This window comes from Dendrobates tinctorius, unplaced genomic scaffold, assembly GCF_039654945.1.
Source record: "Dendrobates tinctorius isolate UK_male_01 unplaced genomic scaffold, ASM3965494v1 ptg000031l, whole genome shotgun sequence".
NCBI classification, from domain to species: Eukaryota; Metazoa; Chordata; class Amphibia; order Anura; family Dendrobatidae; genus Dendrobates; species Dendrobates tinctorius.
In genome coordinates, this window is record NW_027361699.1 from 20,546,781 (window position 1) to 20,570,347 (window position 23,567).

General features: G+C 44.5%; 1 protein-coding gene across 2 annotated transcripts in view; it reads right to left on the reverse strand.

The window, feature by feature from the left end:
• The window catches only part of LOC141086290 (uncharacterized), a 380,966-nt gene that overhangs the window by 255,863 nt on the left and 101,536 nt on the right, over positions 1-23,567 (reverse strand). For both annotated transcript variants that reach the window (XM_073572238.1, XM_073572237.1), the window contains exon 3: positions 6,935-7,048. In XM_073572238.1, the coding sequence (XP_073428339.1) occupies positions 6,935-7,048 (114 nt within the window). The remainder of the gene's footprint in view (positions 1-6,934; positions 7,049-23,567) is intronic.

Here is a 23,567-nt window from a genome sequence, read left to right on the forward strand (position 1 = left end):
TTCTAGTGAAATGGACAGTGCAGAAACTAATCCCACCACTGCACTGAAACACACAAAAGGAAAGTTACAAAACAGGGGTAACACCACTTAGCTTTGCTCTGTAGCTCTTGCTCCCAGCAATAGAGTCCACCACCAGAATTCAGCTTACACCTGAAGCTACTACACCAGAGCTTTGCCTGAGCTGCAAGGAACTCCTCTCTGTAGTTCCTTCCTCGACCAGACTTGGTTGGAAATGAGCAATATCACCAACAGTGAGTGAGAGCACATGACACACCTCTATAGTTAAGCCAGAGGAATCACACCTGTTTGTGATTCCCGTGTAATAACGCTACCACCACCGGGGGGCAAACTAGAACAAAAAACACCACTGTGCAATGATCCTAATGGCCACCGGGGGGCAAAACCAAACTTAGGCACACAGCTTAAGGAAAAAAAAAGGTTACATGTGCTTTTATCTGTCATCATCCAACCTGGATCATGACAATAGGCAATGCCATGCAATGAAATACCTGTACAGTATAGTTCTCAGTTCATAAGGAAAGTTGTGGTTTGCTGCAGAAAGTAAGGTGATATAGTTAGAGGATGGAGGCAAGCACATGTTAGGCGGTATGACCCGGTGGTGGTGTGGAACAGTGGCCCTGTTGATTAGGATAATGGTGGCAATCCCACGCTTTGCCCCCTGTTGTTGGTATGCAGTTTGTGCGGAGCAGGGGATTTTAAATACCGGCGCTAGATACCTTTGCCGGAAGTACATCACCAGAGGTGACATGGTGCCCATACCTCGGCATTAGTAAGGAGGATATTGTGGGCTGGCGCCCGGAAGTGACCCAGGGCCAGGATTATCTTATGTAGTGCTGTGTGCGGTGGTGGTTGCCAAGGAGGCCATTGTCATGGAGTCGCCTCGTGTATAAGTCTATCATCATGGACCCCGTGTTACATGGGATATGAATAAGGAGAATGTGTAGCAATGAAGTACCGGGGAACTGTTGTAGCAATAAGCATTATAAAGTGGGTAAAATTATATAGAATAAACTGACTGGGACCGCTAATGCACGATATGATAGCATCCTAAGGGGGATATAACATGTTGATAATATCTTAAAGGGGAATACAGCATATCAATGCCTGTCAGTCGTGTGCCCAGTAGGATATTAATTGGCGGGAAAGGAGTGATATATGTATTAATATTACTCCATATTAGGTCAGCCTGATGATGTCTTAAAGGGAAATTACCCCATATTGGTCAGTGTCACGCTCACCTCCCCGGTGCCTGTCACGCTCACCTCCCCGGCTCCGGTCACGATCACCTCTCCGGCGCCTGTTCTCTCTGTGCCTCCTGCGGCCGCTGTCCTGACCGCCGCTGCTGCAGCTCCCTCTGGTCGGGCTTCCGTCACCGCTGCTCCATCGGTCTCTGCCACGGCTCCTCTTGCGGCGCCGTCAGCTCCCGCCGCATCCTGTGCCTCCACACCGCCCAGGGTCCTCCGGCGCTTCCGGTCCTCTCGGCCCGCCCCCACTGGCACCTGTCCATCAACTGTCCTGCGGCCAGCCTCTGCCCCCTCACAGGTACGCAAGTGCACAGCTAGGTACGTCCTCTAGATTAGGCGTCCTATCCCCTGGCTCCTTGGCATGGCTGCACCCTGACCCGGAAGTTCTGCAGCGTGCCCTATATCAGGCAGCCTCACCCTATGCTCTCCACCTGACTATCATTTGTGATATTGGGTCCACGCGCTCCTGCGTTCCTCCTGTGTCTGCGTACTGTACCTCTCCTGGTCCTCCGCTAGCTTCCCTGTTCGTGACCTTCCTGTGCTCCCTTCCAGATCCAGTCCGTTCCTGCCTCAGTCTTCCTGCTCCTGTGTTTCGTCCTGCACCTGTTCCTGCCTTCCGCCATTGCCATCCTCCGTTGCCTTCTACCTCCGTTCCCACGGCTTCAGCAGCCTTCCCTGTCGTCGCCGTCATCTTCCATCTGGTCGCCTGTACGTCTCCTGCCTGCATTCCTTCCCGGCTGTTCCCAGGTATCAGCTTCCGCGGCGATAGTCTCCCCTGGGTCTGCCCCAAACACTCCCTGTATAGGGGGTGGTACACCTGGCCAGCTCGCCCGAGGGAGGTTCGTCGTCACGGTGCTGAGGGTTCAACTCCCGGAGGTCTCCAGTCTCACAGTAAGTATTTAATCAATCATTTACAGAACACGGGTAACTTTGGCAGAGGTTTAAGAATACAAGTGGTCTACAGATGAATACCACCCCAGGACCATATGTGTTATATGCAATGGGACTGGTATAAGTTTGTGGTGATGGGGTACTCACTGGTGAGTTGAGGGGGGATCATCTTGTCTGTGGGAAAAAATGGAAATCAGTTAAGCCAATCCATCTCCCTGTTGAGTCCCCAGGGTGTCAAAGTGAATCCAATACGGTTTCTCTTTGTTTGAGGAGTCTAATGTGATTACCACCACGTCTGGCTCTGGGGACTTGCTTAATGACATGAAACTGTAATTGCGCTACTGAATGTTTTGCTCTGGAAAAGTGGTTGGGCAGGGGCAGCCAGGTCTTGCTCCAGCAGATGGTCGACTTGTGGCTCACAATGTGGTCTTTAATGTGCTGGGTGGTTTCACCTACGTATAGTAATCCGCAGGGACACTTACTGTAACTACGTAAATCACAAAGTTTGAGTCACATGTATAAAAGCCCTTAATGGGGTATGATTTACCCGTCTTGGGTTGTGTGATGTGGTCAGCCATGATTACGTTAGAGCATGCCACACAATTCAAACATGGGAAGGTGCCATTTCTGCGGCTACTTAGGAAACATTGTGTGGAGACAGTGTTCAGACTGCTGATATCCGCCCTGACTAATTTGTCTCGTATGTTTGGGAGTCTCTTTGTGCACTCAGTGCAGGTGAATTGAATGCCTCGATGCCCAGATATGCTTTAGTTAGGAGGGGTCAGTGCGTCCTGATGATAGCATGGATTTTGGGCATCATGGGGTGGTAGACGTGTATAAATGGGACCCTGTCCATTTTGTTCCTAGGAAGAGGAGGAGAGAGTTGTGCTGTGAGAATTCTGGATTCCTCTTCTTCTAGCAGGGTCTTAGGGTAGTGCTGGTCCCTGAATTTATGTGACATATCTCTTAGTCTACCTGTAAGGACATTCTTATCACAGACGATACATGAGACCCTTTGGAATTGCGTACATGGGAGACTATTCTTTGTTGCTTTGGGATAGCAACTAGAATAATGTAAAAGACTGTTGCAATCTGTCGGTTTCGAATAAAGGTCAGTGGTAAGTTGGCCATTGGAGTCCTTGATAACCGATGTATCCAGAAATTAGATGCAACTGGTGTTATGGTTAAGCGTAAATTGAAGTAAAGTGCTGGAAGGGGGATCTGTGTCACTACGCTTAACAGCATCAGTAATACAAAGCCCAGAGTTTTGTCCTTCAGTACACTAAGTGCCTAGAGGGGTTAAGCTAATTTATAAAATGGGCTGACTTTTGTGTGGACATCCATAGAGCGCGTGGGAAGATGTCCACCTTATCTCCACCCCAGGGTGTGGACTGGGGCTTAAATAGCTAGGCTCCAGAGGCAGTCTTTGTTCAACCAGAACTGGAGAGAGGATCTCCAGTGGTTTGTATACTGAGGATGAAAGCCTGAACCTGTGGTGCTACAGAGCGGGTTGCTCCCCGCAAATGTATGGACTGTTTAATGCATTTTTATTTTCTTTGTTGTTTTCCTGTTTTTGCCTGAAGGGCTGTGTTTAACTTTAACCATCTTGTTGGTTTATGCCAGCATATAATAAAACAACCAGATTTAAAGACACAGTGTTCCTGTTTTCTAATAAAGTGTACCGCTGAGTGAGTTGAACTGCCACAGTATGTAAAAGATTTTTAAAATGCATTGCATACGCATGTCATATGGATTCTAGGCAAGAAAATAATTGCACACTCATATTGCACTGGCATGACATAAGTTCAACCATACGAATTCCATTCGTCTAACTTACCAGGAGAGGAATCAGACCGATTTTTTTAAACTCGAATGTGATTGAGGTCTAAATGACATTTTCTGTATATTTGGCTTCATTGTCCTGCTGCAGAATAACTTTGGTGCCAATCATACTACTCCCTGAGGGTAATGGAACATGGATAAGTATCTGCCTGCATTTCTCAGCACTGAAGACATGTCTGTCCAAATCTTCTATTTCAGTAGCCAAAATTCAGCACCAAACTTCATTGCTTCAGTATTGCCTGCAAACACCTATTATATTGCTCTACAACCCTTCGACAAACAAACTTTCTGCTAGAGCCAAATATTTCTGCTACAGCCCAATATTTTGACTTATCAGTCCAGAACAGTAGCTGCCATTTTTCTGCACAACAGTTCTTGGGTTTTAGTGCATAATTCACTTGACCTTGATTCCGTGTGAAGGTATGGATTTTTGGCCATAATTCTAGACCATCTCCGGACAGATGTCATTGAACAGTACATAAGTGTAGCTGGGCCTCACTGGTTGATGATATTTGTAATCTGATGGCCGTGTGGGACATCTTCAGATTTCAAAAAGATTAAGCATAATGTGCATTTTATCTGGTTTCCTTGGCCAACCACTGGGCCTCAGAGTTGCCTATTTCTAGGTGATTCTTCAAAAGAGCTTGAACACCCAGTCGGCTTTGAATTTTTTGCCTAAGATAGATCATGCTGATACAGTATAACTAGCTTTTGTCTTGTTGCTGTGCTTAACCTTGGCATTATGTATGACCTGTGACATGGCTCAGGCCTGTTTCACACTTGCTTTTTTTTGCAGCGCGTTTTTCCCGCAAAAAAACGCATTGAAAAACGCATACAAAAGCATACAACTGCTGCGTTCTTTTCAAGCATTTTTATGAGCATGCATGAAAAAAACGCAGCGTTTTTAAGCGTTTGTATGCGTTTTTACCGCGTTTGCGTTTTTTTCCAACATTAGGTGGCCACTCACACTAACCCAAACCATGACTTTACTAACCCTAACCCTGACCCTAACCCTAACCCTAACCCTTAACCAAACCATACTTAACCCTAACCCTGACCCTAACCCTAACCCTAACCCTTAACCAAACCATACTTAACCCTAACCCTGACCCTAACCCTGACCCTAACCCTAACCCTTAACCAAACCATACTTAACCCTAACCCTAACCCTGACCCTAACCCTAACCCTTAACCAAACCATACTTAACCCTAACCCTGACCCTAACCCTGACCCTAACCCTAACCCTTAACCAAACCATACTTAACCCTAACCCTGACCCTAACCCTAACCCTGACCCTAACCCTTAACCAAACCATACTTAACCCTAACCCTGACCCTAACCCTGACCCTAACCCTGACCCTAACCCTAACCCTTAACCAAACCATACTTAACCCTAACCCTGACCCTAACCCTAACCCTTAACCAAACCATACTTAACCCTAACCCTGACCCTAACCCTAACCCTTAACCAAACCATACTTAACCCTAACCCTGACCCTAACCCTAACCCTAACCCTAACCCTTAACCAAACCATACTTAACCCTAACCCTGACCCTAACCCTAACCCTAACCCTAAACCAAACCATACTTAACCCTAACCCTGACCCTAACCCTAACCCTGACCCTAACCCTTAACCAAACCATACTTGACCCTAACCCTAACCCTAACTCTGACCCTAACCCTTAACCAAACCATACTTAACCCTAACCCTGACCCTAACCCTGACCCTAACCCTAACCAAACCATACTTAACCCTAACCCTGACCCTAACCCTAACCCTAACCCTTAACCAAACCATACTTAACCCTAACCCTGACCCTAACCCTGACCCTAACCCTAACCCTAACCCTGACCCTAACCCTTAACCAAACCATACTTAACCCTAACCCTGACCCTAACCCTAAACCCCCTTAACTAACCCTAACTTTACCCAAACCCCTAAATTCCATTGTCTAAACTAATGGTAAAAAAAAAAACGCATGTGCAAAAAAACGCATACATAAGCATGCCAATGCGCACATATGCTCACCATAGACTTATAATGGGTGTCTTGCTGTAAAAAAACGCATTGCGCGCGCATGCGTTTTTTTGAGGCAAATCGGACGCACAAAAAATGCAACAAGTTGCATTTTGTGCGCCCGAGCGCATACCGCAAAAAAACGCATGCGCGGTAAAACGCGTACAAACGCATGTGTATGCGCACATAAGCGCATCCCATGCAAAGTATAGGAAAAAAAAACGCATGCGCTATTTAGCGCTAAATTACCGCGAAAAAAAACGCAAATGTGAAACCAGCCTTACACAGTTTTAATCTTTCTACTGTTTCTGTTTCAGTTAATGACTTTTTCAACCTACATATGGAAATGATGATAATCATCACCTATTTGTTACAATTGGTTACTCACACATCTGACCATAAATCTACAAAAATTCCTGACTTTGTGCACATGTACCTAGAATTGAAGCCATTTCCAATGATAGTCATACCGAATATTGATTTGATTGAGATTTTTTCTTTTGTTCATTCACTTTATATTTTGTTCATTGATAATAGTTTATTTTATCACTTCAATTGTTAAAGCATTCACTTTGCAGCATTTTTTCCACATCTGACTAAAACTTTTACATAGCTATGTATTTTGAATAAAAAAAACCAGCATAAACAAAATCTATCTCTGGTACTCCCAGATACTCAGTAATATTGAAAAGGTCAATATAACAGATTCTCAAAAGGAAAATAAGGAAGATAGTCAGCTGATCAATGTGGTATATCTCCGATTAAAAGGATTGTCTATATTGAGACAATGCTTTAAATTAAAGCTTTTTTGCTTATCCTATCTTGTCCTATATACCGTATGTAATGTCCCTTTACTCTTGTTTAATGCCAAATTTCAAAATAATTAACCTGATGTAAAAACAAAATAAAAATTACCTTCTGTAATGTCAGTGCTGGAATCGGAGACAATTGCTTTGACGATGGGACCACGCACCATTTTTACAATTTTTTGACTATTGACAGTTTGTAGATGACAGATCCTCGGCTTATCTGATTTAAAAAAATAAATAAAGTAAGGCATGGCTAGATAAAAGTGATCTAGTTAAATATTTATACAATCTGTTGCTTTATGTTTAAAGGGGTTGTGCACTTTATTTTAACAGATGTATTTTTAACATGATTTTGCAGTACTTGCCAATAAATACATTTACATTTGTTATTGAGGCATTCCTAACCGGCTGCACACAACACATTTTGTTACTCACCTGCCCCAGCTTGAGAAATGGACCCTGCTCCCTTCTCCCATGGTGACTTTCCTTTGTATTGTCCACTCCTGGTTCCTCTTAAAACTCAGCAGACATAATCAACCTAGTCTCCCATACCAACCTCTCGGCACACAAGTTACCAACTCTTTGCAACTACTATTAGTCCTGGTCAAACCTGATTCTCCAGTCATGATAATACAACTCTTCAAGCATGTCTCCTGCTTGCCTATACTTCATTGTATTCATGTAGATAACCATTTCCATGCCATAAGTTCCAGCTTGCATACATTGCTGCTATTGACTATTGTCTTGCTGTAAGATTCCAGACTGCATTTTCTCTGTTACATTACTGCTATTAACTAGTGTTGAGGGATACCATCCGATACCCTAAAATATCGGATCGGATGGTATCGGCCCGATACGAATAAAGTATCGGGTATCGCCGATTCCGATACCGGAAGTCCCATTCAAGTCTATGGGACTTCCGGTATTGGAATAAGAAAAACCCTTTTCTGTCCTTGTATAGCCTCTCGGGGGGGTGTACGGACCTTCCGGGGGTCTGTGCCGACTGCCCGGGGGTCTGTGCGGACTGCCAGGGTCTGTACCGGCCTGCCGGGGGGCTGTGCCGGCCTGCCGGTGGTCTGTACCGACTGTCCGGGGGTCTGTGCAGGCTGCGGGGGGCTGTGCCGGCCTGCCAGTGGTCTGTACCAACTGTCCGGGGGTCTGTGCAGGCTGCGGGGGTCTGTACCGGCCTGCCGGGGGGCTGTGCCGGCCTGCCAGTGGTCTGTACCGACTGTCCGGGGGCCTGTGCAGGCTGCGGGGGTCTGTACTGGCCTGCTGGGGGGCTGTGCTGGCCTGCCGGTGGTCTATACCGACTGTCCGGGGGTCTGTGCAGGCTGCGGGGCTCTGTGCAGGATCGTCCGATGGGACTACAAGTCCCATCGGGTGATGCCTGCTACCATGACGGTGATTGACACATTAGCAAATGATTGGACAGTAGTAGTCCCATCATCCGGAAAATGTGTTGAATGTACAAAAAAAAAAAAAACATGCTACCTACATATTACATACATACTACATATATACTACATGCATGCAACATACATACATACTACATGCATGCAACATGCATACTACATATATACTACATGCAACATGCATACTACATATATACTACATGCATGCAACATGCATATATACAACATATATAGTACATGCAACATACATACTACATATATACTACATGCATGTAACATACATATATACTACATATATACTACATGCAACATACATACTACATATATACTACATGCATGCAACATACATACTACATATATACTACATGCATGCAACATACATACGACATATATACTACATATATACCACATGCATGTAACATGCATATATACTACATGCAACATGCATGCTACATATATACTACATGCAACATACATACTACATGCATACTACATATATACCACATGCATGCAACATACATACTACATATATACTACATGCATACTACATATATACCACATGCATGCAACATACATACTACATATATACCACATGCATGCAACATGCATACTACATATATACCACATATATACTACATGCATGCAACATACATACTACATATACCACATATATACTACATGCATACTACATATATACCACATGCATGCAACATACATATACTGTATACTACATACAATACATTCATACAATACATACATATAGACATACAGTACATATAACATAGAGTACATACTCACCATCACTTGTCACTTTGATCCCCGAAGCCATTGTCATCTATGGAATAAATGTTAAAATAACAAACCACCAATATACTTATCCCTGATCCACAGAAGTCCACGAGTGTCCCACAACGATCTTGCGTGGAGAATAGCAGCATCAGCTGAAGCTACCGTTCTCTACGGGCTCCAGGAAACCAGTGTCGGGAGGTAGGTATCCTTCCGCCCTGTATTCCTCCGCCACTGTAAAAAAAAAAAAGTCCCTAGTCTCATTTTATGGCATTGCTGTGTGAGAAATTTCCCATGCAGCTTTTGCCATAAAGTGAGACTAGGGACTTTTTTTTTTTTTTTTACAGTGGCGGAGGAATACAGTGCGGAAGGATACCTACCTCCCGCCACTGGATTCCTGGAGCCCGTAGAGAATGGTAGCATCAGCTGATGCTGCTGTTCTCCACGCAAGATTGTCGTGGGACACTCGTGGACTTCTACGGATCAGGGGTAAGTATATTGGTGCTTTGTTATTTTAATATGTATTCCACATATGACAATAGCTTCGGGGATCAAAGTGACAAGTGATGGTGAGTATGTACTCTATGTTATATGTACTGTATGTCTATATGTATGTATTGTATGAATGTATTGTATGTAGTATATATGTATGTTGTATGCATGTAGTATATATGTGGTATAAATGTAGTATGCATGTTGCATGCATGTGGTATATATGTAGTATGTATGTATGTTGCATGCATGTAGTATACAGTGGGGAAAAAAAGTATTTAGTCAGTCAGCAATAGTGCAAGTTCCACCACCTAAAAAGATGAGAGGCGTCTGTAATTTACATCATAGGTAGACCTCAACTATGGGAGACAAACTGAGAAAAAAAAATCCAGAAAATCACATTGTCTGGTTTTTTTTCATTTTATTTGCATATTATGGTGGAAAATAAGTATTTGGTCAGAAACAAAATTTCATCTCAATACTTTGGTCTAAGAAGTAAGGTTTCTCCTTGCGGAGAGTGACATGCCAGCTGTGGCTTGTCAAGGTAAGGAGACTTATTCGCCGTGCAATGCTCCTCTGGGAAAATAATATGCAAATTGCCTCTTCAGAAAGAAAGAGGACTTTTACTCTACAGCGCCACCTATTGGTAGTAGCGATCCTACAAGTCACAATCAACCCTTTAACGAGTCTTGTAGTATGACTTAGGATACAAGCCAAATCAGAATCTCAATTTGCAGACACGGTGTTTCGAGCTGTTGGCTCTCGTCAGTGCAAAGTATGAGATCTGATTTGGCAAGGTGAGAGGCTCTGGACTAGGGTCTAAGAAGTAAGGTTTCTCCTTGCGGAGAGTGACATGCCAGCTGTGGCTTGTCAAGGTAAGGAGACTTATTCGCCGTGCAATGCTCCTCTGGGAAAATAATATGCAAATTGCCTCTTCAGAAAGAAAGAGGACTTTTACTCTACAGCGCCACCTATTGGTAGTAGCGATCCTACAAGTCACAATCAACCCTTTAACGAGTCTTGTAGTATGACTTAGGATACAAGCCAAATCAGAATCTCAATTTGCAGACACGGTGTTTCGAGCTGTTGGCTCTCGTCAGTGCAAAGTATGAGATCTGATTTGGCAAGGTGAGAGGCTCTGGACTAGGGTCTAAGAAGTAAGGTTTCTCCTTGCGGAGAGTGACATGCCAGCTGTGGCTTGTCAAGGTAAGGAGACTTATTCGCCGTGCAATGCTCCTCTGGGAAAATAATATGCAAATTGCCTCTTCAGAAAGAAAGAGGACTTTTACTCTACAGCGCCACCTATTGGTAGTAGCGATCCTACAAGTCACAATCAACCCTTTAACGAGTCTTGTAGTATGACTTAGGATACAAGCCAAATCAGAATCTCAATTTGCAGACACGGTGTTTCGAGCTGTTGGCTCTCGTCAGTGCAAAGTATGAGATCTGATTTGGCAAGGTGAGAGGCTCTGGACTAGGGTCTAAGAAGTAAGGTTTCTCCTTGCGGAGAGTGACATGCCTAAGTCATACTACAAGACTCGTTAAAGGGTTGATTGTGACTTGTAGGATCGCTACTACCAATAGGTGGCGCTGTAGAGTAAAAGTCCTCTTTCTTTCTGAAGAGGCAATTTGCATCTCAATACTTTGTGATATATCCTTTGTTGGCAATGACAGAGGTCAAACGTTTTCTGTAAGTCTTCACAAGGTTGCCACACACTGTTGTTGGTATGTTGGCCCATTCCTCCATGCAGATCTCCTCTAGAGCAGTGATGTTTTTGGCTTTTCGCTTGGCAACACGGACTTTCAACTCCCTCCAAAGGTTTTCTATAGGGTTGAGATCTGGAGACTGGCTAGGCCACTCCAGGACCTTGAAATGCTTCTTACGAAGCCACTCCTTCGTTGCCCTGGTGGTGTGCTTTGGATCATTGTCATGTTGAAAGACCCAGCCACGTTTCATCTTCAATGCCCTTGCTGATGGAAGGAGGTTTGCACTCAAAATCTCACGATACATGGCCCCATTCATTCTTTCATGTACCCGGATCAGTCGTCCTGGCCCCTTTGCAGAGAAACAGCCCCAAAGGATGATGTTTCCACCACCATGCTTTACAGTAGGCATGGTGTTTGATGGATGCAACTCAGTATTCTTTTTCCTCCAAACACGACAAGTTGTGTTTCTACCAAACAGTTCCAGTTTGGTTTCATCAGACCATAGGACATTCTCCCAAAACTCCTCTGGATCATCCAAATGCTCTCTAGCAAACTTCAGACGGGCCCGGACATGTACAGGCTTAAGCAGTGGGACACGTCTGGCACTGCAGGATCTGAGTCCATGGTGGTGTAGTGTGTTACTTATGGTAGGCCTTGTTACATTGGTCCCAGCTCTCTGCAGTTCATTCACTAGGTCCCCCCCGCGAGGTTCTGGGATTTTTGCTCACTGTTCTTGTGATCATTCTGACCCCACGGGGTGGGATTTTGCGTGGAGCACCAGATCGAGGGAGATTATCAGTGGTCTTGTATGTCTTCCATTTTCTAATTATTGCTCCCACAGTTGATTTCTTCACTCCAAGCTGGTTGGCTATTGCAGATTCAGTCTTCCCAGCCTGGTGCAGGGCTACAATTTTGTTTCTGGTGTCCTTTGACAGCTCTTTGGTCTTCACCATAGTGGAGTTTGGAGTCAGACTGTTTGAGGGTGTGCACAGGTGTCTTTTTATACTGATAACAAGTTTAAACAGGTGCCATTACTACAGGTAATGAGTGGAGGAAAGAGGAGACTCTTAAAGAAGTTACAGGTCTGTGAGAGCCAGAAATCTTGATTGCTTGTTTCTGACCAAATACTTATTTTCCACCATAATATGCAAATAAAATGAAAAAAAACAGACAATGTGATTTTCTGGATTTTTTTTTCTCAGTTTGTCTCCCATAGTTGAGGTCTACCTATGATGTAAATTACAGACACCTCATCTTTTTAAGTGGTGGAACTTGCACTATTGCTGACTGACTAAATACTTTTTTTCCCCACTGTACATGTGGTATGCATGTTGCATGTAGTATATATGCATGTTGCATGCATGTAGTATATATGTACTATGTATGTTGCATGTTGTATATATGTATGTTACATGCATGTAGTATATATGTTGTGTATATGTAGTATGCATGTAGTATATATGTTGTATGTATGTATGTTGCATGCATGTAGTATATATGTGGTATATATGAAGTATGCATGTTGCATGCATGTGGTATATATGTAGTATGTTGCATGCATATGGTATCTATGTAGTATATATGTATTTTGCATGCATTTAGTATATGTAGTATGCATGTTGCATGCATGTAGTATATATGTTGTATGTATGTTGCATGCATGTAGTATATATGTGGTATATGTAGTATGCATGGGGTATATATGTAGTATGTATGTATGTTGCATGCATGTAGTATATATGTAGTATGCATGTTGCATGTTGTATATATGTATGTTGCATGCATGTAGTATATATGTAGTATGCATGTTGCATGCATGTGGTATATATGTTGTATGTATGTATGTTGCATGCATGTAGTATATATGTATGTTGCATGTAGTATATATGTTGTATACATGTATGTTGCATGCATGTGGTATATATGTAGTATGCATGTAGTATAAATGTGGTATATATGTAGTATATATGTAGTATGCATGTTGCATGTAGAATATATGTATGTTGCATGCATGTAGTATATATGTAGTATGCATGTTGCATGCATGTAGTATATATGTTGTATGTATGTTGCATGCAGTATATATGTTGTATGCATGTGGTATATATGTAGTATGTATGTATGTTGCATGCATGTAGTATATATGTAGTATGCATGTTGCTTGCATGTGGTATATATGTAGTATGCATGTTGCATGCATGTGGTATATATGTAGTATGCATGTTGCATGTAGTAGATATGTATGTTGCATGCATGTAGTATATATGTAGTATGCTGTTGCATGCATGTAGTATGTGTTGTATATACTGTATGTATGTTGCATGCATGTAGTATATATGAGTATGTATGTTGCATGTAGTATATATGTATGTTGCATGCATGTAGTATATATGTAGTATGCATGTTGCATGCATGTAGTATATATGTTGTATGTATGTTGCATGCATGTAGTATATATGTGGTATATATGTTGCATGTAGTATATATGGATGTTGCATGCATGTAGTATATATGTGGTATATATGTAGTATGCATGTTGCATGCATGTGGTATATATGTAGTATATATGTAGTATGCATGTTGCATGTAGTATATATGTATGTTGCATGCATGTAGTATATATGTAGTATGCATGTTGCATGCATGTAGTATATATGTTGTATGTATGTTGCATGCATGTAGTACATATGTGGTATATATGTAGTATGCATGTAGTATATATGTAGTATATATGTTGCATGCATGTAGTATATATGTAGTATGTATGTTGCATGTAGTATATATGTATGTTGCATGCATGTAGAATATATGTGGTATATATGTAGTTTGCATGTTGCATGCATGTGGTATACAGTATACGTAGTATGTATGTATGTTGCATGCATGTAGTATATATGTAGTATGCATGTAGTATATATGCATGTTGCATGCATGTAGTATATATTGTGAGAATCATGTGGGAATAGTGGATGAGGGCAGGTATATCTCGCCCAGATTCCTTTCCTATGTGGCCTAGTCTGGTCAGTATCGCACCTGCTTGCTTATGAATAATGAGAGGTGGATATAAAAGGATGCCAGGTGGTTGTGTGAGTGTCTCAGCCTGGGAACACAGAGAGCCTGTCTGTGTGAGAGACACACTTGAGTGGAAGCAGTGCCCACTGCAACTGTGGTTTGGCTGGACAGGAGAAGCCCGCCAGTTGGTATTTAGGTTGTCCATTGTTTAGTTAGTGCCGGACAGGCAAGGATTTGTTTTATGTTTTATTTCCTTTTGCATTGCTTTCACCGTTAATAAACCTGACCCAGGGTCAGATACACCCGAATTCCAGCTCTGTGCCTGAGTTTCATGCTGAACGCACGTGACCGTGACCCCAGCAAAGCCGATCCCGGAGTGTTTTATCACATTGTGGTGGAGAACGAGGGCATCACGTTGCAAGCATGAGCATGGAGGACGTGGTGAAAGCGCTGGTACAGTCCAGCAAGAAGCTAATCGGGTGATGATGGCCCAGCTGAAGGAGTTGGTGGACATGACAGCTACCGATCGTTCGCTTCTCCAGCAGGTGGCGCAGCGCCTGGCAAGCTTACCTGTGGTTTACCTGGAAGCAGAGTCGAGAGTGATTCACGTGAGTCGGTACTGGCAGAAGATGATGACCGAAGATGACGTCGAGGCATACCTGACCACGTTTGAACGGACGGCGGTGCGAGAAAAATGGCCGAAGGCACGATGGGCCGGCCTGATTGCCCCGTTTCTTTCCGGTGAGGCCCAAAAGGCGTATTATGACTTGGAACCTGAAGCTGCGCAGGACTTTGACAAATTGAAAGCCGAGATCTTGGCCCGGCTGGGAGGGATGACCGCTGTCCGTGCACAGAGAGTGCATCAATGGACTTATCAGCCGGATAAACCACCGCGGTCACAGATGTTCGACCTGATCCACGTGACGAAGAAGTGGCTACAACCCGAGGTGTTGACAGCGCCAGAGATAATCCAGAGAGTCGTCATGGACAAGTACCTGAGAGCTCTACCGCCAGCCCTGAGGAAGTGGGTAAGCCATGGAAATCCTACGACGGCATATCAACTGAGCACCTAAGCCCCGGTTCTGTAGCCCTTTGGTACCCCTACCTATTATTGAAGTCCCGTTTGAGAGGATTGGGATGGATTTAGTTGGGCCCCTTCCACGGTCTGCACGTGGACACCAACATATCCTGGTCATCTTGGATTATGCCACTCGTTACCCGGAGGCCATCCCTTTGCGTAACACGGCCACCAAGACGATTGCCAAGGAACTGGTGCATGTGTTTAGTCGGGTCGGTATACCAAAACAGATACTCACCGACCAGGGGACCCCCTTTATGTCCAGGGTAATGAAGGAGCTCTGCCGATTGTTACAAATCGAACCGTTTATGCACATCCGTGTATCACCCTCAAACAGACGGGTTGGTCGAACGGTTCAATAAAACTCTGAAGCAGATGCTGAGAAAGGTGATAGACAAGGATGGGAAGAACTGGGACTATTTACTTCCGTATTTGCTTTTTGCCATCAGGGAAGTACCCCAGTCTTCCACGGGATTCTCGCCTTTCGAGTTATTGTACGCCCGACGTCCTCGCGGACTGTTAGACGTTGCAAAAGAAACCTGGGAGGGTCAGGTCACTCCGTTTAAAACAGTGATAGATCACGTCACACAAATGCAGGACCGTATTGCGGCTGTTATGCCTATCATTAAAGAACACATGATACAGGCTCAAGGAGCCCAAAAAAGAATCTATGATAGGGGCGCCAAGATCCGTATGTTTGCACCCGAAGATAGGGTGTTGATCCTGGTCCCCACGGTGGACAGTAAGTTCCTGGCTAAGTGGCAGGGCCCCTTTGAGATTAAGGAAAGAGTTGGTGAAGTAAACTACAAAGTATACCAGGCAGGTAAACGGAAACCTGAACAGATTTATCATGTAAATCTGATAAAACCCTGGAAAGATCGGTCTGCCTTGTCAGTGGAGCTGGCCCGTCCCGTCTGCTCTCATACCGTACCGGAGGTACGGGTTGCAGAGACTCTCTCGGAGCGGCAAAAGACTGAGGTCAGGCAGTTTCTACTTCACAACCAAAAGTTTTTCTCAGAAAAACCCGGGCAGACTACGCTAATGAAACATGACATCGTAACGGAACCTGGCGTCACAGTTCACGTAAAGCCCTACCGAATCCCGGAGCGCCGTGAAGCAGTTTCCTGAGAAGTGAACGCAATGTTAGAGTTAGGTGTCATTGAGGAATTGCACAGTGCTTGGTCCAGCCCGATTGTGCTAATTCCTAAACCGGAGCGGGCATGTGCTGCGTCCAAAGTGCTGCAAGTACCGTATGTGACCGTGGACAGCCTGTATCAGAAGATACCGTATGTCACCTATAAGGGCTCATACTCACTTGCCAGAGACTCACACGATTCTCGTGCGAGTCTCGCATGAAAGCCGGGGACTGCCGCCAGTGCCGGCGGCAATCCCAGGTTTACATGCGAGAGACTCGCACGAGAATCGTGTGAGTCTCTCGCAAGTGAGTATGAGCCATAAGGTGCCATATGTGTTTCATGTGATAGTGTGAGAAGTGATTTATTCTTTTTTAACTTTTTTTTACCGTAGTCCAAACGCTAGACAGGAAGTAACGTTCTCCCATCCAGATCACAAGCCACTGTGACACTGACAGTACTACAGAGGCAGTTTTGTGCTAACCCGGCCTCTGTAGTCTGGATGACGTCACTGCAGCATGTGAACGGCTTGGAGAACCCCCTACTTCCTGTCTAGCGTGTGGCTGCAGACTCCCTTCACTCAGCTGCCGGCGGCTCATGCAGTGCCGCCTTACCGCTGGCGGCTCCCGCCACCGGAGCCCCCCATGCCACCACCGGAGCCCCCCCATGCCACCGCTGAAGGCCCCGCTGGCGGCACCTCCTCCACCGCCGCCGGCTCCTCCTCCACCGCCGCCTCCTCCTCCCCCACCAGCGGCTCCCGCTCTCCACCTCTTAGGCCTCGTTTCACCGCCGGCGGCTCCCGCTCCCCGCCGGCGGCTCCCATTTCACCACCGGCGGCTACCGCTACCCCGCCGGCGGCTAGCGCTTCACCGCCAGAGGACCCATTTCTCCGCCGGCGGCTCCCGCTCCCCGTCGGCGGCTCCCATTTCACCGCTGTCGGCTACCGTACCCCGCCGGCTCCCTGCTCCACCGCGGAAGGCCCGCTTCACCTCTGGAGGTCCCAATGGTCCCGATTCACCGCATCAAACAGGTACATTGCGACCATAAGACGCACCCCCCCCCCCCCATTTTCCTCCTGATTTTGGGGGGAAAAAGTGCATCTTATGGTCAGAAAAATACGGTAGTATATATGTGGTATATCTGTAGTATATATGTATGTTGCATGCATGTGGTATATATGTAGTATATATGTAGTATGTTGCATGCATGTAGTATATATGTAGTATGTATGTTGCATGTAGTATATATGTATGTTGCATGCATGTAGTATATATGTGGTATATATGTAGTATGCATGCATGTGGTATATATGTAGTATGTATGTAGCATGCATGTAGTATATATGTAGTATGCATGTTGTATATATGTATGTTGCATGCATGTAGTATATATGTTGTATGTATGTTGCATGCATGTAGTATATATGTGGTATATATGTAGTATGCATGTTGCATGCATGTGGAATATATGTAGTATGCATGTTGCATGTAGTATACAATCATATGTTAAAGTTTGGGCACCCCTATTAATGTTAACCTTTTTTCTTTATAACAGTTTAGGTTTTTGCAACAGCTATTTCAGTTTCATATATCTAATAACTGATGGCCTCAGTTATATTTCTATATTTCTGGATTCAAATGAGGTTTATTGTACTAACAGAAAATGTGCAATCTGCATTTAAACAAAATTTGACCGGTGCAAAAGTATAGGCACCTCAACATAAAAGTGACATTATTAATATTCCGTAGATCCTCCTTTTGCAAAAATAACAGCCTCTAGTCGCTTCCTGTAGCTATTAATGAGTTCCTGGATCCTGTATGAAGGTATTTGTGACCACTCCTGTTTACAAAACAATTCCAGTTCAGTTAAGTTTGATGGTCGCCGAGCATGGACAGCCCGCTTCAAATCATCCCACAGATGTTCAATGATATTCAGGTCTGGGGACTGGGATGGCCATTCCAGAACATTGTAATTGTTCCTCTGCATGAATGCCTGAGTAGATTTGGAGTGGTGTTTTGGATCATTGTCTTGTTGAAATATCCATCCCCTGCGTAACTTCAACTTCGTCACTGATTCTTGCACATTATTGTCAAGAATCTGCTGATACCGAGTTGAATCCATGCGACCCTCAACTTTAACAAGATTCCCGGTGTCGGCATTGGCCACACAGCCCCAAAGCATGATGGAACCTCCACCAAATTTTACTGTGGGTAGCAAGTGTTTTTCTTGGAATGCTGTTTTTTAGCCTCCATGCACAACGCCTTTTTGTATGACCAAACAACACAATCTTTGTTTCATCAGTCCACAGGACCTTCTTCCAAAATGTAACTGGCTTGTCCAAATGTGCTTTTGCATACCTCAGACGACTGTTTGTGGCGTGCTTGCAGAAACGGCTTCTTTCGCATCACTCTCCCATACAGCTTCTCCTTGTGCAAAGTGCGCTGTATTGTTGACCGATGAACAGTGACACCATCTGCAGCAAGATGATGCTGCAGGTCTTTGGAGGTGGTCTGTGGATTGTCCTTGACTGTTCTCACCATTCTTCTTCTCTTCCTTTCTGATATTTTTCTTGGCTTGCCACTTCTGGGCTTAACAAGAACTGTACCTGTGTTCTTCCATTTCCTTACTATGTTCCTCACAGTGGAAACTGACAGGTTAAATCTCTGAGACAACTTTTTGTATCCTTCCCCTGAAAAGCTATGTTGAATAGTCTTTGTTTTCAGATCATTTGAGAGTTGTTTTGAGGAGCCCATGATGCCACTCTTCATAGGAGAATCAAATAGGAGAACTACATGCAAGTGGCCACCTTAAATACCTTTTCTCATGATTTGATACACCTGGCTATGAAGTTCAAAGCTCAATGAGGTTACAAAACCAATTTAGTGCTTCAGGAAGTCAGAAAAAAGTAGTTAGGAGTGTTCAAATCAAGAAAATGAAAAGGGTGCCCATACTTTTGCACCAGTCAAATTTTGTTGAAATGCAGCTTGCACATTTTCTGTTAGTACAATAAACCTCATTTGAATCCAGAAATATAACTGAGTCCATCAGTTATTAGATATATGAAACTGAAATAGCTGTTGCAAAAACCAAAATTGTTATAAAGAAAAAAGGTTGACATTAATAGGGGTGCCCAAACTTTAACATATGACTGTATATGTTGCATGCATGTAGTATATATGTAGTATGCATGTTGCATGCATGTGGTATATATGTAGTATGTATGTTGCATGCATGTAGCATGTATGTATTTTTTTTTTTTTTTTTACATTCAACACATAGGCCGGATGATGGGACTACTACTGTCCCATCATTGGCTAATGTGTCAATCACCGTCATGGTAGCAGGCATCGCCCGATGGGACTTGTAGTCCCATCGGACGATGCCTGCACAGACCCCCGCAGCCTGCACAGACCCCCGGACAGTCGGTACAGACCACCGGCAGGCCGGCACAGCCCCCCGGCAGGCCGGTACAGACCCCCGGACAGTCGGTACAGACCACCGGCAGGCCGGCAAAGCCCCCCGGCAGGCCAGTACAGACCGCCGCAGCCTGCACAGACCCCCGGAAAGTCGGTACAGACAACCGGCACAGCCCCCCGGGCAGTCGGCACAGACCCCCGGCAGGCCCGAACTGACGGTGCATCATGATGCGCACAGACCGCGCATCATGATGACGTCATTTCGGCAGCCAATCAGAGCCACAGCAGTGGCTCTTTGCATTATGGGAACTTCCGATTCCGATATTGAAAAAATATCGGTACTCGGTATCGGAATTCCGATACAGCGAATATCGGCCGATACCCGATATTTGCAGTATCGGAATGCTCAACACTACTATTAACCATTGCCATGTTCGAAGATATCAGTTTTCTAGAGTATTCCTGTGTGTCATACCTGGCCCTGCATCATCTACAGTATGTTATCTGTTCAACTTGTTATCAGCCCTGTTGCATACCATACTGTCCTGGTCCTCATTGCGCTATGTGTTGTCCATCCACATCACTGTACTGTTACCTCTGATCCATACTCCTCACCCAAACCTGTGACTTTGAGAATCCTCCTCTCCAGGTGAGTCCATTGCACTTTTATTAAAATAAAGATAAAGCAGCCAACCTCTTTAAGAATTGGAATGCATCCAGATTTCTTCTGAATTGTTGATTTTACTTCAAATATGGCAGCCACTTTTGAAAATATGATGCTTTAAGGTTATAATTTTCCTGAGTTGTAAGTACATACAAGATTGGATGGAGAAATGTAAACTCATGCAGAAGCAATATGGCTAGATTCACACAAGTTTTTTTCGACATAAGAGAAAAATGGTCAGAGTTTCTTCAGTCATTTTCTGTGACACTATGACAGTCTCCAATAAGGAAGGGGGGCCTCAAACTATTCCTGTCCCTGGGGTACCCTTGAAGGTAGAGAGGCCAGAGTGCAAAGTCTTCCAACTTACTATGTTCCTGTTATTCCCTGATGTGTCCCCTTCCCCACGAGGCCTGGGACAGAAATATAAGGTAAACAAGACACAAAGACAAAACATGGATAACAGAAAGCAACAAACATACAAACAAACACTCACCAAAGGTAATGTCATGACTAGAGTTGAGCGACTTTTGGTTTTTTAGGGTCGCGTTTCGTTTAACCCGACTTTTCCAAAAGTCGGGTCGAGCAAGATCGTCCGATTATAGGGAAAAGTCGGGGTCGTCCCGAAACACGAAACCCAATGTAAGTCAATGGGGAATAAAAGTCGGCAGTGAGAGGAAGACAGGAAACACACCTACAGTGCCCATTTGAATGCCAAAAGCATCAATTCTTCTTACTTAAGCTTGTCAACCTTAATTAACTTCATAATACAAGTTACGCACTGAAAAATGGGGGTTATTTGGCTAAAGTTGTGGGGGGGTAGGGCTGGCTCCAGGTTTTCATGTGCCCTGGGCGAAAGAGCGCCCCTTTAACACATACCACAACTCATCATGCTCCGATACGGCAGAGAAATAGCGGTATAGTACAATGAAAAATACCTCACTTTTTACATCTCATGACGAGGCCCATCTATTTCTCCATACAGAATCATTGGTCCCATATAATGTTTGAAACAGTATATGATGAGCTCCACATAATGCTACAGTATATGTTGGTCCCCATGGATGAAGCTCCACTGTCTTATGGGCCCAAATAATGCTCCAAACATAATGGGCCCCATTTCTAATGCTCTAGTGTATAATGGGCCCTGTAAATGCTGCTCCAGTGTCTGATGTCCACCTTTGGAATGTTCCAGTATATGGTGGGCACCATCTATCATTCTCCAGAGTATAGTGCTCCCCAAAAATTGCTGTCCCAACATTGAAAACAATCAAATAAGTCTCCTCGCTAGGGAATCCCTGTACTTGTCTGGACTCCTCGTCGTCCCCATCTTCCATCTCACTGCACAGTATTTCAACTTTGCAAGTGCTGTGATCCTGAGCAAGCAGGGGGGGGCCCACTCGTTGGCGACGGCACTGGCACAGGGCCCCTGATAGTACGGTGGTGTGTCTGATGGTGGGTGGGCCGAACCTGCACTTTCATCTGCAGCTTCCTCTTTGTCACCGTGTAAGATGGAACTGTATATGGGAAGGGTAACCTGAGTTTCATCAGGGTCAGATTCAGGCCGTGTAGCGTGCGAGGGGAATGTAGTGGTCTGGGTCAATGTACCAGCAGATTCATCGAGCAGTGGCTGGGCATCAGTGCACTTGTGTCGCCCCCAGGAGTACGGTCGCCACAGTGGCATTACCTTCTTCCTAGGGAGTATGATGTCATGCTTGGGAGCAACGAACGATCTCTCTAGCAGGTTAACTGATTGGGCGGCGTTATTCCCACGAGTCTTGACCCTCCAAACAGCGTTCATGAAGGCAAAGTGTTTGTTTTACGTGGGCAGTATGGTTGCAAAGCTGAACCTTAAAGGAATGTCCAGAAGGGCACCACCAGGAGTGGAGCCTACGGTTAAATTCGACTCCACCTGGGAAACCTCAACCATAGAATCATAGAATCGTAGAGTTGGAAGGGACCTCCTGGGCCATCTGGTCCAACCCCCTGCTCAAAGCAGGATTCGCGAAATCATCCCAGTCAGATGTCTGTCCAGCCTCTGTTTGAAGACTTCCATTGAAGGAGAACTCACCACTTCTCGTGGCAGCCTGTTCCACTCATTGATCACTCTGTCAAAAAGTTTTTTCTAATATCTAATCTGTGTCTCCTCCCATTCAGTTTCATCCCATTGCTTCTAGTCTTTCCTTGTGCAATTGAGAATAAAGTTGATCCTTCTACAATGTGACAGCCCTTTAGATATTTGTAGACAGCTATTAAGTCTCCTCTCAGTCTTCTCTTTTGCAAACTAAACATTCCCAAATCCTGCAACCTTTCCTCATAAGACAGGGTTTGCAGACCGGTCACCATTCTGGTCGCTCTTTTCTGAACTTGCTCCAGTTTGTTGATGTCTTTTTTAAAATGTGGTGCCCAAAACTGGACACAATATTCCAGATGAGGTCTGACCAGAGAGGAGTAGAGGGAAATAATGACTTCACGTGATCTAGACTGTATGCTTCTGTTAATACATCCTAGAATTGCATTTGCCTTTTTTGCTGCTGCATCACACTGTTGACTCATATTCAGTCTGTGATCTATTAGTATACCCAAGTCTTTTTCACATGTGCTGTCACTTAGCCCTATTCCTCCCATTCTATATATGCTTTTTTCATTTTTATTGCCCAGATGTAGTACTTTGCATTTCTCCCTGTTAAAAACCATTCTGTTAGTTGCTGCCCACTTCTCCAGTTTATTTAAATCTTTTTGAATCCTCTCACTCTCTTCTCTAGTATTAGCTATCCCTCCTAGCTTTGTGTCATCAGCAAATTTAATCAGTTTACCCTCAATTCCTTCATCTAAATCGTTGATAAAGATGTTGAACAATACAGGGCCCAGGACAGAGCCCTGTGGTACCCCACTTGAGACATTCTTCCAACTGGATGTGCAGCCATTTACGACCACTCTTTGGGTCCGATCACTAAGCCAGTTATGAATCCACCTAACAGTTGCCTTGTTCATTCCATACTTAGTCATTTCTTCAATAAGGATTGTATGAGAGACTTTGTC